Source organism: Eschrichtius robustus, chromosome 9 (genome assembly GCF_028021215.1).
Source record: "Eschrichtius robustus isolate mEscRob2 chromosome 9, mEscRob2.pri, whole genome shotgun sequence".
NCBI classification, from domain to species: domain Eukaryota; kingdom Metazoa; phylum Chordata; class Mammalia; order Artiodactyla; family Eschrichtiidae; genus Eschrichtius; species Eschrichtius robustus.
This window is the reverse complement of record NC_090832.1, coordinates 126,383,510-126,400,085: the sequence shown is the minus strand read 5'-3', so window position 1 is coordinate 126,400,085 and position 16,576 is coordinate 126,383,510. Positions and strand designations below refer to the sequence as shown.

General features: G+C 39.7%; 1 protein-coding gene across 2 annotated transcripts in view; it reads right to left on the bottom strand.

Moving 5' to 3' along the window:
* Positions 1–16,576, bottom strand: part of CYB5R4 (cytochrome b5 reductase 4) — an 84,807-nt gene that overhangs the window by 43,760 nt on the left and 24,471 nt on the right. For both annotated transcript variants that reach the window (XM_068551703.1, XM_068551704.1), the window contains exons 3-4: positions 13,536–13,636; positions 8,530–8,611 (exon numbers count right to left, since the gene is read on the bottom strand). In XM_068551703.1, the coding sequence (XP_068407804.1) occupies positions 8,530–8,611; positions 13,536–13,636 (183 nt within the window). The remainder of the gene's footprint in view (positions 1–8,529; positions 8,612–13,535; positions 13,637–16,576) is intronic.

Below are 16,576 nucleotides of genomic sequence, written 5' to 3'. Positions count from 1 at the left end.
GACACTGGGCTATGCCATTAGAAAATGTGACTATTTTACAGAATGGCCATCATTAAAAACTCTACAGATAACGAATGCTGGAGAGGAGAGGATGTGGAGAAAAGGGAACCCTCCTACACTGTGGGTAGGAATGTAAACTGGTGCAGCCACTATGGAAAACAGTATGGAGGTTCCTCAGAAAAATAACAGTAGAGCTACCGTATGATCCAGCAATCCCACTCCTGGGCATATATCTGGAAAAAACTCTAATTCAAAAAGATACATGCACCCCTATGTTCACAGCAGCACTATTCACAATAGCCAAGACATGGAAACAACCTAAATATCCATCGAGAGATGAGTGGATAAAGAAGATGTGGTACATATATACAATGGAATATTACTCAGCCATAAAAAAGAATGAAATAATGCCATTTGCAGCAACATGGATGGACCTAGAGATTATCATACTAAGTGAAGTAAGCCAGAACAAGAAAGACAAACACCATGATATCACTCATATGTGGAATCTAAAATATGACACAAATGAACCTATCTATGAAACAGAAAAAGACTCATAGAGAACAGACTGGTGGTTGCCAAGGGGGAGGGGGTGGGGGAGGGATGGAGTGGAGGTTGGGTTTAGCAGATGGAAGCTTTTATATATAGAGCTGGATAAACAACAAGGTCCTACTGTACAGCACAGAGAACTATATTCAATATCCTATGATAAATCATAATGGAAAAGAATATTAAAAAAAAGAATGTGTATGTATGTGTGTATATATATAACTAAATCACTTTTCTGTACAGCAGAAATTAACACAATATTGTAAATCAACTACATTTCAATAAAAAAATATATATATAAAGAAAATGTGACTATTTAAAAAATATAATATATTAAAATTTTAAGAGTACATTTATGATCTGGAACAGTGCTGTCCAGAAGAAATATAATGCAAGCCACAAATATAATTTAAAATTTTCTAATAACCACATTAACAATGTACCAAGAAACAGGTCAAATTAATTTTAATAATATATTTTTACTTAATGCAACATATCCAGAATCTTGTCATTTCAACATGTAATCAATGTAAAGTTATTAGATATTTTACATTCTTTTTTTCATCCTAAGTCTTGAAATGCAGTATTTTACGCTTGTAGCACATCTCAATTTGGAGAGTATTTCCGTACTCAATAGCAGCCACATGTGGCCAGTGGCTGTAATAATGACAACAAAGGACTAAAAAAAGGGCAAAAAGAACATTTGTCATCTTTGCCAGAGAATGAAGTGTTCCACATAAATAATCAATAACTGAAGCTCACCTTTTCAAGCAAAGTTTCTCCCTTTACTCATTATTGATATCTTTCTAAAGCACAATACAAACCACAATACTTTTTAAACAAAGGATTATAAAAAACCCACTGATTCTTCTCTTGATAAGGACCCACTAGTATTATGTGTTTTATATCCTGACAATGTTAGCTCTTCTGTGTTCTTCCCAGATACCACTCCTACCCTAGAAGCCAGTAGATAAATGGAAAACTGTCCTCCCAGGACTGCTCAGCTGTGGGGATGCCTACAAAATGCTACTTCTGGCTCCTCCCTGCACTGGGGTCTGGCAGGTCACCCCACCTAAAAGATGGTGTCAAGGATCTCGTATTGAAAGAAGCCCACATACAACATTTCTCTTCAGTATATCCATCACCCCCCAACCCCCTATAAATCCTCACGTCAGCAAGTCTCCACCTACTGTTTCCACTTCGTCTCTGTTTTCATCCTCTATTCCTACTTAATCTGTTTTCATCCTCTATTCCCACTTCATCTCTGTTCCCATTTCATCTAGAAGCTCTAGTTGTAGAGTGAACATTGTCTCTAGTTTGCTACAGTTACAGTTTACTGCCTGCCCCCTGTTGTCTCAGTGTAACTACTGATAGAGGCTCCATTCATTCTCCAATCTGCCCCAGTTTGGACAATTACATGGTCACCCCATCTAATAGTTTCTATCCTAAAGTCTCATGCCAGCAGACTTCAAGGATCAATCTCTGCCTGTAGATGAAAGGCACAGGAGGTACTGTTAAAACAACATTCACTTTAATTATCATGAACATTCTTGACACATTAAACCTTTCTCTTTAGTTACTTTGTCCCTTTTATATGATCTACTAGTTCTGGTTAGCTTGGAGTTCAGACTGTATCTTGCTGGATCTTAAGTCTCTACTGTTCCAAAAAACCCGATCCATTTACTTGCAGTCAACAACTTTCCTGATTTGTAAAATTCTTGTCTTTGCTTCCTAATGCCTTGCAAGTTCTCTCACATCACTACCTGCTACTGGCCTCATCCTAGCAAAACACTTATAATCCAAAAAGGCTTTATAGTGAAACAGAGATTCATAAACATGTTCTCACATGCCCTGTCAATAATAATGATAATACTTAATTTTTCCCAGAAGCAGAGCCATGGTTAAGACACATGCTGATAATTATAGGGACACAAAGGAATAGAAAATGTAAGCAGCCTCAGTATTGTAGGAGCAGAGGAGCAAAAGTAGCCACCACAGCAATAACCACTTCTACTATTCCCACCACCTGTTGCTTCTAATGCATCAGGTGGTTAGCAAACATTATTTAATCCTCACAATGACTTTGAGATGTTTCATTCTTATACCCCATTTCACTGCTGAGCAAAAACACTCAGATCTGTTAACTGATGCTGAAGATCAACAGCTTATGAGTGTAATCTGAGGCAGAGATGAGATCTGAAGCCGTGTTAGTTTCTGTGAAATTTGTGCTCTTTCTACGGATCATGCAGCCTCAGGAACCAATCCCAGGGCCAGAGACAGTGTGAAAAAGGAAACTTTTAATTTATGAATACACAGTATCTCAGAGTCCATTTCTCATTCTGGATAAGAAATATGTTTGCACTTCCCTGAACCAGGTGGTGAGAAGGAGAAGGAATATTCATTATGGTTTAGTTCTCCACCATTAGGATTTAGTCAGAAATCCCAGTTTCCTCAACCCTTCTGATTTTGGTTTCATAAATCTGTTTGTTTGTTTTTGTTAGTCTTAACTACCTTTATTTCATCCTTGTTACTGAATGACTTTAGGTTGTCAGTTGCTCTCCCTCAGAACTTTCAAGATACTGCTCTCCTTGTCTCCTGTTGATGTTCTAGTAAATTAGCAGTAACAGCCAGTAAATTACACTAGTAAATCAGCTGTCAATTTACTAATCACTGGTTTGTTAGTAAACCTGTCTCTCTCTGGCTGTTGTCTTTGGTGTTCTGCAGTTTTACCATGAATAGTCTATGTGTGGATTTCTTTTTATTTATCTTGATTGGGGATTTGCTGAACTTGCTAAATCTGAGATTTGTGATTTACCAGTTCTGGAATAGTCTCAGCCATTCAGATGTTGCCTCTTCCTCATTCTCACTACTACTTCCTTCTGGAAATCTGATGACAAGTGTTAGATCTTATCACTCTATCCTCCGCGTCTCTTGCATATTTTTCTATCATTTTGTTTCTATGCACCACGTTCTGTTCAACGTCTGCTGCTCAGTCTGGCAGTTCACTCAACTCTTCTACTACGTCTATACTCTAACTATTCATGCTATGCACTTTTTAATCTCACCAGCTCCATTTTTCATTTCTAGGAGTTCTATTTTTTTTTTCAATTTTACATGATTATTTTAGCAGTCTCTTGCTTTACTCATGTTACCAATTCATTCTTATTTTCCTAATCACTTCAAACATAACTATTTTTGTTCATAATTATTTTTATAATTACTCGTATACAAATAATACAAATAATAAAGTCCAAGGGGTGAAATTCTGCTTTTGTTTCTGCTGACTTGCTTCCTCAAGTATTGTTTAATTTTTCTACTGTACATTAATAACTGGTGATGTGTCCCTGTGGGAATTTTAAGGGTTTTAGGTTGAAAGTTTGTTCCACCATTAAAAATGTGTACATAAATCTGCCAAGCAGGCAGGGAAACCAGTAATGGGAGACCATCTTATTTCTCGGTTTGAGGTTTCTAAGACCACATAGGTGGTATATATAGTTGAACTCCCAACTCTTACGTAGGCAAGACTGTGGTTACAAATTCTCAAAGGAGATTTCTCTTTCCTCTCCTCCATCACCTCATAAACAACGTCAAGGCAGACTATCCTGACAGCTCCCTTTGTTGTTGCACAGATTTCTTTTCAAGCCTTCCCATTTCACTGATCATATAGACTTCAAGAGTCAAGCCACAGGCAGGGATCTCAGCTCCAACTCCCTGCCTTTACAGACCCAAGATCCAGTCTCCCATTTCCTATGTGACCATTAAAATTCCCATGTGGCTCTACGTTCCAAGTATCTGATAAGTGCTTTGGGGAAATGGAGACATCAGAACGAGCTTATCATCCTGGACTGCTGCTTCTAGCACCCTCCTTTTTTTTTTTTAAATGAAATATCTGGGGACTTCCTTGTGGAATCTGCTCATTTTAAACGGTGTTTGCCGTATTTGATGAAACATTTTGAAGATTATCTGTCTTTCATTTCCAGAGAGGAAGGAAGGAAACCGGAAAAGTCCTTTTATTAATTTCATGTCTCCTATGACACAGAAGCCTAAGAAGCTGGCACGCTTTCTGACCACACTGAACGGTATTACAGAGAAGCACATGACCTTTAGTGCCGGACTGTGTAAACAAGATATGTAATGTTCAGGATGAGGTAAAATTAGTCAGTTAGAAGTTTTCATTAAGAACATGGCCCCTGCTGGCAGTGAATAGGTGAACTCAGGAGCAATTAAGAGAAGAAAGGGATTTGTTTACAAAAGTAAACTGGTTTGGAAGAACTGCCAGACACTAAAGTTCAAACTAGTTTGCTTTTGGTATACACGCAGACCTCGTTTTATTGTGCTTTGCTTTACTGCACTTCACGGATACTGCGCTTTTTAAAATTGAAGGTTTGGGGCAACCCTGCATTGAGCAAGTCTATTGGTGCCATTTTTCCAACCGCATTTGCTCGCTTCATGACTCTAGGGCACGTTTTGGTAATTCGGGCAATATTTCAAAGTTTTTCATCATTATTGTATTTGTTATGGTGATCTGTGAGCAGTGATCTGATGTTACCATTGTAATTATTTTGAGGCACCACAAACTGCACCCACATAAGACTGCAAATTCAATCTATAAATATGTGTGATCTGACTGCTCCATCGACTGGCCATTTCTCCATCTCTCTTCCTCTCCTTGGGCCGCCCTATTCCCGAGACACAACAATCTGAAATTAGGCCCTGCAATTAATTAATACAACCCTGCAATGGCCTCTAAGTGTTCAAGTGCATGGAAGAGTCCCACGACTCTCACTTTAAATCAAAAACTAGAAATGATTAGGCTTAGTGAGGAAGGCATGTCAAAAGCCAAGACAGTCTGAAAGCTAGGCCTCTTATACCAAACGGTCGGCCAAAGTGTGAATGCAAAGGGAAAGTTCTTGAAGAAAATCAAAAGTGCTACTCCAGGAAGGCAAAACAGACTTACTGCTGACACGGAGAAAGTTTCAGTGATCTGGATAGAAGATTAAACCAGCCACGACATTCCCTTCAGCCAAAGCCTAATTCAGAGCAAGACCCTAACCTCTTCAATTCTATGAAGGTCGAGAGAGGAGAGGAAGGTACAGAAGAAAAGTATGAAGCTAGCAGAGGTTGGTTCATGAGGTTTAAGGAAAGAAGCCATCTCTATAACATAAAAGTTCAGAGTGAAGCAGCAAGAGCTGATGTGGAAGCTGTAGCATGTTATCCAGAAGATCTAGGAAGATAATTAATGAAGGTGGCTACACTAAACAACAGATTTTCAATGTAGATGAAACAGCCTTCTACTGGAAGAAGATGCCATCTAGGACCTTCATAGCTAGAGAGGAGAAGTCAATGCCTGGCTTCAATGCTTCAAAGGACAGGCTGACTCTCTTGTTAGGGGCTGATGCAGCTGCTGACTTGAAGTTGAAGCCAGGGCTCACTTAACCATTCTGAAAATCTTAGGGCCCTTAAGAACTATGCTAAATCTACTCTGCCTGTGCTCTATAAATGGAATAATAAAGCACATCTGTTTATAATATGGTTTACTGAATATTTTAACCCCACTGTTGAAAACTACTGCTCATAAAAGAAAGATTCCTTTCAAAATGTCACTGCTCACTGACAATGCACCTGGTCACCCAGGATGTCTGATGGAGATGTTCAATGAGATTCATGTTGTCTTCACGCCTGCTGACACGACATCCATTCTGCGCCCTGTGGATCAAGGAGTCATTTAGACTTTCAAGTCTTATTATTTAAAGAATACATTTTGTAAGGCTACAGCTGCCACAGATAGTGACTTCTCTGATGCATCCGGGCAAAGTCAATTGAAAACCTTCTGGAAAAGAGTCACTATTCTAGATGCCATCAAGAACATTCCTGATTCATGGGAACAGGTCAAAATATCAACATTAACAGGAGATTGGAAGAAGTTGATTCTAACCCTCCTGGATGACTTTGAGGGGTTCAAGACTTCAGTGGAGGAAGTAATTGCAGTCATGGTAGAAACAGCAAGAGAACTGGAATTAGAGGTGGAGCCTGAAGATGTGACTGACTTGCTACAATTTCATGATAAAACTTGAACGGATGAGGAGTTGCTTCTTATGGATGGGCAAAGAAAGTGGTTCCTGAGACGGAATCTACTCCTGGTGCAGATGCTGGTAAGATTGTTGAAATGACAACAAAGAATTTAGAATACTACAGAAACTTAGCTGATAAAGCAGCAGCAGCGTTTGAGAGGACTGACTGATTTTGAAAGAAGTCCTACTGTGGGTAAAATGCTACCAAACAGGTCTGCATTCTACAGAAAAGTCGTCATGAAAGGAAGAATCAATCAACGTGGCAAACTTCACTGCTGTCTTATCTTAAGAAGTTGCCAAGGCTACCCCAATTTCAGCAGCCACCACCCTGCTCAGTCAGCAGCCATCAGCATCAAGGCAAGACCCTCCACCAGCAAAAAGATTACGACTCTCTGAAGGCTCAGATGATGGTTAGCTTTCCTCAGTAACAAAGTGTCTTTAAATTAAGGTATGTACATTGTTTTTTCAGACATACTGCTATTGCACATTTAATAGACTGGAGTAGAGTGTAAACATAACTTTTATGTGCACTGGGAAACCAAAAAATTCACGTGACTTGCTTTATTGCAATATTTGCTTTATAGCAGTGGTCTGGAACTGAACCTGCAATACTTCCGAAGTATGCCTGTATGCATGTATTGCTTATTTGTTTTATAGCAAGAGAAAGAAAAAAATCCTTTTTGAGCCTCTGTTACATTCATGCTAATTTACTCACATTAATTCTTAGCCCTATGAAACTGTGTACAGATGAAAAAACTTGAGGCTCAGAGACAGAAACTGCCATCTTTATGGCACAGCCAATAGGCCATGGAGCTAGGGTTCAAATCTAGGTACGCCTGCGCTATTTCTATACAGCTGACACAGGCCTCTAACAATAAGGCCTTGAAATGCAAAACTCACTGAACTAAATAAATAGTAGCAGAGTCAGCTCAAACAAGCCAATGTATTCTAATTTGGATGTCAAAATCAGGAGTTGTTCAAAAGAAAAGACTCCGTTCCATCCACAGTAAAGGATTTAAGCAAAGTACTCCTGCTACTCCAATTGCCTGTCTAAACTTTTCAAAGGGCGCTCTTCCAAAAGAAGCTTAGGAGGAAAGAGATGATCTCCAACACCGTGCCGATTGTAGAGTGGCAGTTTGGAAGGTAAGGGAAAGAAATCGTTTTTTTGTTTGTTTTGTTTTTTTTAACATTTATTTATTTATTTGGCTGCACCAGGTCTTAGTTGTAGCACATGGGATCTTCGTTCCAGTGTATGGGATCTTTAGTTGCGGCATGTGGGATCTCAGTTGTGGCATGCGTGCGGGATCTAGTTCCCTGACCAGGGATCGAACCCAGGCGCCCTGCATTGGGAGCACAGAGTCTTAACTGCTGGACCACCAGGGAAGTCCCAAGCAATCGTTTTTTTTAAAAGTACTTTAAAATCCGTTTTTATGGTAAAGAGTCAATCAGTGGAAAAGTTCAAGGCAAATGGGAGACAAAGCTGAGAGGGGAAATTTTACTGTATAACTTTTTATATTTTCTGATTTTTGAGTCATGTGAATACAATTACATATTCAAAAAATTAAATTTTAGGAAACTAGTCTAAAAGTCACCTCTAACCAACTGTTCGAGCTACTCTATGTAACAAGAGAATAAAAGACTAATGAAAACTAAGTAAATAAAGTTCTTTCACTTCCATTATGCTTATTCTCCACACTATGAATGTTCTCTCAAAACATGCCAAATTTTTAAGGTAAAGTCATTGTTTCATTCTAAAGAACGAAAGTAAAATCTTGACAGTGGCTAGAACAGGAGCCCAGTGAAATGAGAACAATTTAGTGATTTCTTTAAATCTATTTGCTGAAATCCACCTAAAAGACAGTCCATGTGTATCACACATCAATGCCAGTTTAGCCCCGGCTCCACGTACCTTTAGGAAAAGCAGGTTTAACGGCCATCCTGCCAACCAGGCATTCTTTCAGCATGGATTCATAGTTGACCCAACGATGAACCTGGTGTGGGAGAAAAATAGCAGAAAAGCAACATGACTCTAACTCCATGAGATGCCCTAATTTTCTTCTGATGAAAACTAAATACTCTTACACGGCTCTGAAAAACTAAGAAGCAGATTCAATTAGCCAACAAGGGAGTGACAAAATGGGAGCATATATAGGTACTTTAGAACAATGTCCTCAAAGTGTTGTCTACAGACCTCTGGAGGTTCCTGACGCCCTTTCAGATACCCACGAGGTCTCGATTAGTTTCATAATAATACTAAGATGCTATCTGCCTTTTTCACTGTATTGACATTTGCAGTGATGTTGAAATAGCAATGGTGGGTAAAACAGTTTGCATCTTAGCACAAATCAAGGCAGTGGTCTCAATCATTACATTGTTTACCACCACAGACCCACGGGGCTGGAGGGAGTTGGTTTCATTTAAGAATATCCTTCATGAAGTAGAAAAAACAATTAATTTTCTTAAACCTCAACCCTTGGTTACAGGTCTTTTTCATATGCTGCGTGACAAAATGGGAAGTTCTCAAAAACACTTCTGCTGCTAAGTAAGATGGCTGCCGCGAGGAAAAACACTTAGGCAACTGTTTGATTTGCCTATTAAACTGTGTTTTTTCTTGACAGGCTGTTTATCCATAAAAGAAAAAGAATGACCTATAAACTAGTTACTCAAACTTGGGTATCTGATAGACATTTTCTTCTAAATGAACAAAGTGAGACTGTCACTTCAAGGGAAACAACTGACAGTACTTGTTGCCAGAATTACTAGTGGGAATTAAATTTAAACAACCTTTCTGGGGGGGCACCTTCTCAATATATATTAAAAGCCTTAAAATATGCAGCTCTTCCCCTCAGTAATTCAGGAATTTACCTGAGAAAATATTTGCGTATACACAAAGATGCAGGCACCAGGATACTCATCATAGCACTAGTTATATTAGCAAAATATTGGGAACGAGCTAGAAGTCCAATTGTAAATAACCAGTAAAGGAAAATCATAATATATTATTCCATAAACGCTATATAATCACTAAATAATCAGGTCAAATAATACCGATACCAGCATCTTTATGTATGTTCCTGAGTAAATAAATATACACTAAAATAGCAAATATGTAAAAAATATAGATGTAATTATAAATGCACACTAATTAATATAAATTGAAATTTTATTTACCAAATAGTTATGGAGTCTCCAGTAACGTGTAAAGCACCATCTCTGGGGCTATGGGGTTGGGTAGGATTTTAACAGATAGATGAAGGAGAAGGATATTCAAGGAGACAAAGGTATGGGGTTTGTCAATCATGGAACTGGTGATTTGCTCAAAGCACTTCAGTTCCAAAGCAAGTTGCATGTTGAGAATATTTACCTTGATACATTATTTTTAGGCCCTCAAATGCCAGACGAATGACTTTGAATTTATTACACTGTCAATGGCGAGCCTCTGAAACTTGCAGAGCAAGGTGCTAAGACGACTGTCTTTAAGAATGCTATTCTAGCTGTCACGTTATCTAAATTGGTACTGAAGGTGAAGATCCCGGGGTAGTATTAAAACATTAGGACTAGAGAGGGTGATGATGACTTGAACTAAGGCAGCGGGAAGAGAGAAAAGGTGCAATGTTTAAAGACAGCATCATTGAAGTCTACCAGTGATTAGACGTTGAGGCACGTCTGTTACCAAGACTGCTGCCCCAGAACCGTACTCCTGCCCCTCCCTCAGACGGAAACTAACTACCCTTATCGAGTTTCAGGACCAAGTACAAACGGCGGAAGCTGCTCCTAAAGAAATTTCTAAACAACCGGTTAGAACCAACTAGGCCCAAGAGGGCGGAAGACCCAAACTCCAGTGGACCTTGGGCCTCATTATACACTCACTGTACTACATTAGCATGCTCTAAGTGACACACCCGCCAGCGCCATGACAGGTGACAACTGCCATGACAACAACCAGAAGAGCCCAAAACAGGACTGAAAAGGAGTGTTGCCTCGGTTCCTGGTCCAAACCACACCCCCAGTTCTCAGACAAGTCATGAATATTCATTCCTCCCACTCTTTACTCAGTTCCCTCCATTTTACCTCAACCTTCCTATATATATGGTGTCTCAGCCGGAGTCGGGTTGAGAAGTTGATCTGAGAACTAGTTCTTGCTTCTCCATTCTTTGGCCACCGAATAAAGCTTGTGCTGCTCCAGCCTCAGCACTGGTTTTGTTATTGGCTATACGAATCCAAGCAGAGAAAGAACCTCCCAGGCTGAGACAAGGGATCTCGGCCTGGGCCAAGACCCTGGCACAGGTCCAGGTGACCACTTCAATAACACAGTGAGAGAAGGCAAAGGTTACTCAAGTGGTTTCAAGTTCCTATTTCCAGAAAGAGGAAACAGTAGAAAAAACAAAGGGAAGAAGATGAGTTGATATTATTTGAGGTCACACTGAGTTCAACTGCCAACAGGTTTTCAAACTGCCCATCAGCCAACTGGAAATACGAAGCGAGAAGTCAGAAGTGAGATCAAAACTAGAGACAGAAGTCTGACAATAAAGAGATTACTTAATATTCTTTGTACAACTCAAATACTAGATATTAAAGATATAAGAAGCTTCACCACTGTTTCTAGAATTTTATAAAGTTGTTTACTTCTGTGGTGACTAGAAGTCATAAATAAACATCACTGGTCTTATTAAAGCCAAGGGGAATGCAGCAATCTGGTAACTAAAGTGTGGACAAAGAGTGTAGCCTGACATTTCAGTAATCAAAGGATGTTGCGGCCATAAAGCCATCAAGCCACTGCAGCCGCCCCCTATGGTGTGGCGGCCTAAGAGGAATTCAGGATGGAGAAAAAGAGGATACTGGCCCTAGAGAGTTAAAGTGCATATTAAAGGAACAATTTCAACAAGCCCAGACTCTTGCATCTTCCCACACACAGAAAAGCACTAAAATAATTAACTGAGATGCCTGCTTTTTGTGATTAGTAGTAATGTTTTGATGTTCTACTACATGTTTTTTCCCAGCAAAAGCTCCTATATATCCTGCTTTCTCCCTTACCTCTTTGGAACCGTTTCTCAGAGCTATCTGAGAGGCTATTTCCGGACTACAGTCCTCAGTAACACCTCAAATAAAACATAATTCTCAACTTTTAGGTTGTGCATTTTTTTCTGGTCAACACAAGTATTGTTGAAACTGCTAAAGAATTTAACAATATAGCAGTTCTTGTGACTTCCCCAAAACAAGCTTATTTCAATAAGGTCCATATAATCGCACAACACTAAGAAATATGAATAGGACTAGATGTTACTGGAAACTCTTCTTGTGGAAGAGTACATTCAGTATCAGGAGGTTACAGGCGCCAACTAAAAACTGGTACCTGCCATCTTGCCTCTTCAAGGACTAAGTCACTAGCCACTGCAGCTGCTGACCTTCAACACCCCCTGAAAGGAGTGCAGGGTGGAGATCAGGAATGACGCACTCTGTACTCTGGGAAAAACTGGCAGAACAGGCCTTCAGAGAGTTAGATATTTTCAGGAGATGATTTTATGAGCCCAAATTCCTGCATCTTCTCATATCTCGAAAAGCACTAAGATCATCTAAGGTGACATCTGCTCCTCGTAACTAGCAGTAAGCATCTGCCAAAATGTGTGCTTGACTCCACGTACCCCTCTTCACTAAAATCATATACAATATTGACCTCTCCCCCTACCTCTTGGGAACAGATTCTCAGAGCTATCTGAAATGCTGTCTCCCAGGCTATAGTCCTCATTTCGCCCCAAATAAAACTTAACTCACAACTCTCACATTGTGAATTTTTTTTTCAGTTGACACAGGACAGATAAAGGTATGGTAGACAAGTTTTCCGGCAAATGTTCCCAAACTTTCTATTTGGCTTGCACTGCTAGCCAATAACAAATATCAACTGACAACGGGAATTTAAATCAGCAATAAGGACCTCCCAAGGAGAATCCTATTATCACCAATGGGTAAGAATGACTTTTCTCCAACCCAGGAAAAACATTAACAGCAAATGAGATTCGGTTATTTAAGCAGATGCACGTAAGTACATTAAAATACAAAACAAATTATATTTCTGGTATCCTGGTCAAAAAATAAATCCTATAATGGATGAGAAGGTAAGAGGAACAGAAATCAAATTTCATTTGTTCAGAACGCAACTCTAAAAATAACCCAATCTGATTCGGGTATCTCAAATGGTAAAAACCCAATACTACAACATGGTTAATCATCGCTAAAATACAAAATAAAGCATTTGTGAGACAAAGGCAAATTTCTATTCTTCTCAAGATAGTTGTTTCAAAATAGCAGTTCAGCCAATTGATAGTAATCATCATATTCTACATGATTTTTAAACAGTATAAGAGCTAATCACTGTTTTTAATAAATATAAGGGGGAAAAGTGACTAATTTAAATATCTTTCGACACACACTACAGAATCTCTGCTATCTCTAGGAAAAATAGGTTTTCTATTCATTAATGATCTTTCTACATAATATGCAGACTTAGCACAGCAAGACAGGTTGATTATGTAACAATCCCCAAATGAGCAAAGACTAAGAGCAAAGCAGCTAAGGGACTTGTTATTTCCTCTAATGGTCACCGCCTCCTCTAAGTCAGTCATCACCATAATCAAAATTGATCAAAACTGAGTAAACTGTTGCCAGCAGAGGAGCAGCAAACACTTAAAAGAGTGAACTCCCAGATACAGGTCTGAGAGCAACACTAAAATGTTAGTAAAATAATTCACAGGCAAATTAAACGAACAGTTGTTACTTATGAGCATCTTCCCACGCTTCAAACTTCAAGCCACACATCTGAAGTTTATGCCCCTATCTTCCTTCCTTCTACCACTGTCGCGCTGCTGAACCGAAGAGCACTCTTCCACTGTGAGAGGACGATCACTTCCAGCATCTCACCTGATCAAAGAGGTCAGTACCATCCGATCCTGCTCCTCTCATAAGTTCCTCTTCTCCACCAGGATGATAGTCCATATACGGGCTGACGTTATAAACAAAGCCTGCATCAAGTAAGGAGAAATAACACCCTAAATGAACTTCTTACAAACTGTACAGGTTAGAAATCGAAGTTTCAATACCTTTTTCCAAATACATTCCATTGAACAAACCATCATGTAGAAGTATTAAGAATATGAGGGGTCTGAGATTTCACCCTACTTGCAAGCTAACAAGTTAGCCTGCCAGTTTCATGGGTCCTGACAGAAAACACGAGACTCCCAGGTTAGAGACAAAGGAGAGCTTAGCACTTACATCAGTAGCGGTAACTAGAGTATCAGCATCTGCATGAGTTCCCTGAACCCCAGTTCCCACAGAGCTATGTGAAGAGGGCCAGATAACACCTGTAAACTCAATGTGCTTCATGACGGAAAAGCAACCTTGAGCTTAGGAAGCTCGAACCTTTTCTAATGGGCAGTAAATACACCTGGCCCTTTGCTCTGGAGGGAGACATGATCTCTTTTATACTGAACAGTAAGCAAAGCTGTCCTTTGCTCTAGAGGGAGACACTAGCTCTACCATCTAAGGTTGTTCCCTATGCAAACATCCCTGAAAAGACTGCCTAGAACAATGACAGTCGGCGCGTCTGCTCGCAAGCTATGCAGGTGTGCAAAGACCTATAGAGAACTGCCTCCTAACGCAAAGAAATAATGAAACACCAAATATAATATTTAACAGTTCTCTCTCCCCCTACCTCTCTCTCTCATATTACAACTTCATCGTCCTCTACTGCCCTGGCAGGAGAATCTGATGACAAAGAATGGAGCTGTCATCCATATGTTGATCATCTCGGCAAAGGCTGAGATGGTGACTGGGCCACTGAGGCACGGTCTGCGAAAGCAAGCACAATTCTTTTCTGCAGCTGCCCAAGGAACCAAGATTATTGTTTAGATCTTAATAATCCTTTCATCTTCCTCAATATTTACTTTATCTGTTCATATATTTAACTATGTTTTTATCTTTTAAGAAGAAGGAATAGGGAACAAGAAATACAGGAGAATAGCTCAATGAATAGCCTTCCCAAGGAAGTGAGTTTCTTTTTAACCCTGCACTGGTAGTAAACTAGAGAGCAGACAAATCCAGCCCTCAAGACTCCTCAAGAGTGCAAGGAGGACAACTGGTTTTCTTATATCCAGGACTATTCCTTCTTTATGTAATGACTTCCATGAATTTAAATAACCTCAGATAATTTAAAATGTTCATCCTATATAATAATCTTGGAAGGAAAGTAGTTGAATTTCAGACTCAAGAAAGGTACTGTAATTTTTCCACCAGTTTAATTTTGGAAAATAACCAAGCAGTCCAGGTTTCTTTATAAAATTGCTTAAAGGCAATTCACAAAAAGAAGTAAATTCACAAAATCTCTCTTCCAGCAGTCCTCCAAAAAAGTCAGGAAAAGAAAAAAAAAAAGAAAAAAAAACAACTGGCAGAGTTCCCGTCTCTCCTTCCCCATTCACCTTTCCCCGCCAAATTTAGAAGGAATTTTTGCGATTGTTTAATGCTCCAAATTCCACAGACCACAAATGTCTGAAGTAATGATTAGGATCAGAATTATTCCCAATAGGCTTTTAAAGATAGAGAATGCGTTCCAAACAAAAGAATTCCAAACTTTCTCTGCAACCAAACCTTGACTTGGGTTCTAGAGTTTCTCAGGAACATGAAATCTGTAACACACAATCATCTAACTTTCTGTGATGGAATCCCATGTATTTCAGCAACCAGTGGAAAGAGGACCAGGCAGCTTAACAACTACCCCTGATGACCAGAGAAAGCCTGAGACATCTCACGGTGTTCTCTGCTGCCTGCCAATCCTTTAGATCAACCCTTGTCCTCTCATATCTTCTTCTGATGGACGAGGATCACTCTGGACCTGAAGAACGTCCCATCCTCTTCAAATGCACGAAATCAGGAACGCCTATAAAATCCCTCACTTTAAGGAATTAAGATTGTTAGTGTCTCAGCCCAAGAAATGTTAGCTCCAACCACACTTGGCAGCGTCAGTAATTTGCTAATTATCAGACTTTAAACCCAGCCCCAAGATGCAACAGGTGCATTTCCTCTGGTCCAGAGGCTCGCTATTCCCTCTTTTTCTTCCTCCCCTATCTCCCTCCTTTTTGCCTTTTCAAAAGCATTTCCTAACAACTAAAATTTGCACCTCTAATTGTAGCCGAAGAAAACAAGAACCTAGCTTTATGCTTTTCCCTCATGCTTTACTGTATTCTATTTGTACGATACATGGCTTTTAAATTTATTTATTTATTTATTTATTTATTTATTTATTTTTGGCTGTGTCGGGTCTTTGTTTCTGTGCGAGGGCTTTCTCTAGTTGCGGCGAGCGGGGGCCACTCTTCGTCATGGTGCGCAGGCCTCTCACTGTCGCGGCCTCTCTTGTTGCGGAGCACAGGCTCCAGACGCGCAGGCTCAGTAGTTGTGGCTCACGGGCCTAGTTGCTCCGCGGCATGTGGGATCTTCCCAGACCAGGGCTCGAACCCGTGTCCCCTGCACTGGCAGGCAGATTCTCAACCACTGCGCCACCAGGGAAGCCCCGATACATGGCTTTTAGATAGTAATTTCTCACATGCAAGTTTCCAGACTCCTATGAGTTCTTACCACCTGATTTTTAGAAACTAATTTTACAACATTCCAAATTTTGCAGTGATGCAATTAACTTCTTCCTAAAGCTCTAATTGCTCAGGTGTGGCAGATTTGCACAACTGATTGCCCATTAAATATAAACAAATAGTATTTATGAACCAACAGACATAATCTCAATTTGATGCTAGGCTATTAATAAATTCTGCAAAACCTAAATGTTAATAATGACATTAAGAACAAAAATGGGCAGGAATGGATTCATGAAACATCAATCCTAAATGGTGCAAAACTAGGCTGAGACCAAGATCCTCTGGTCACAGCCCAACTGCTGCTTTTAGATCATTTACATG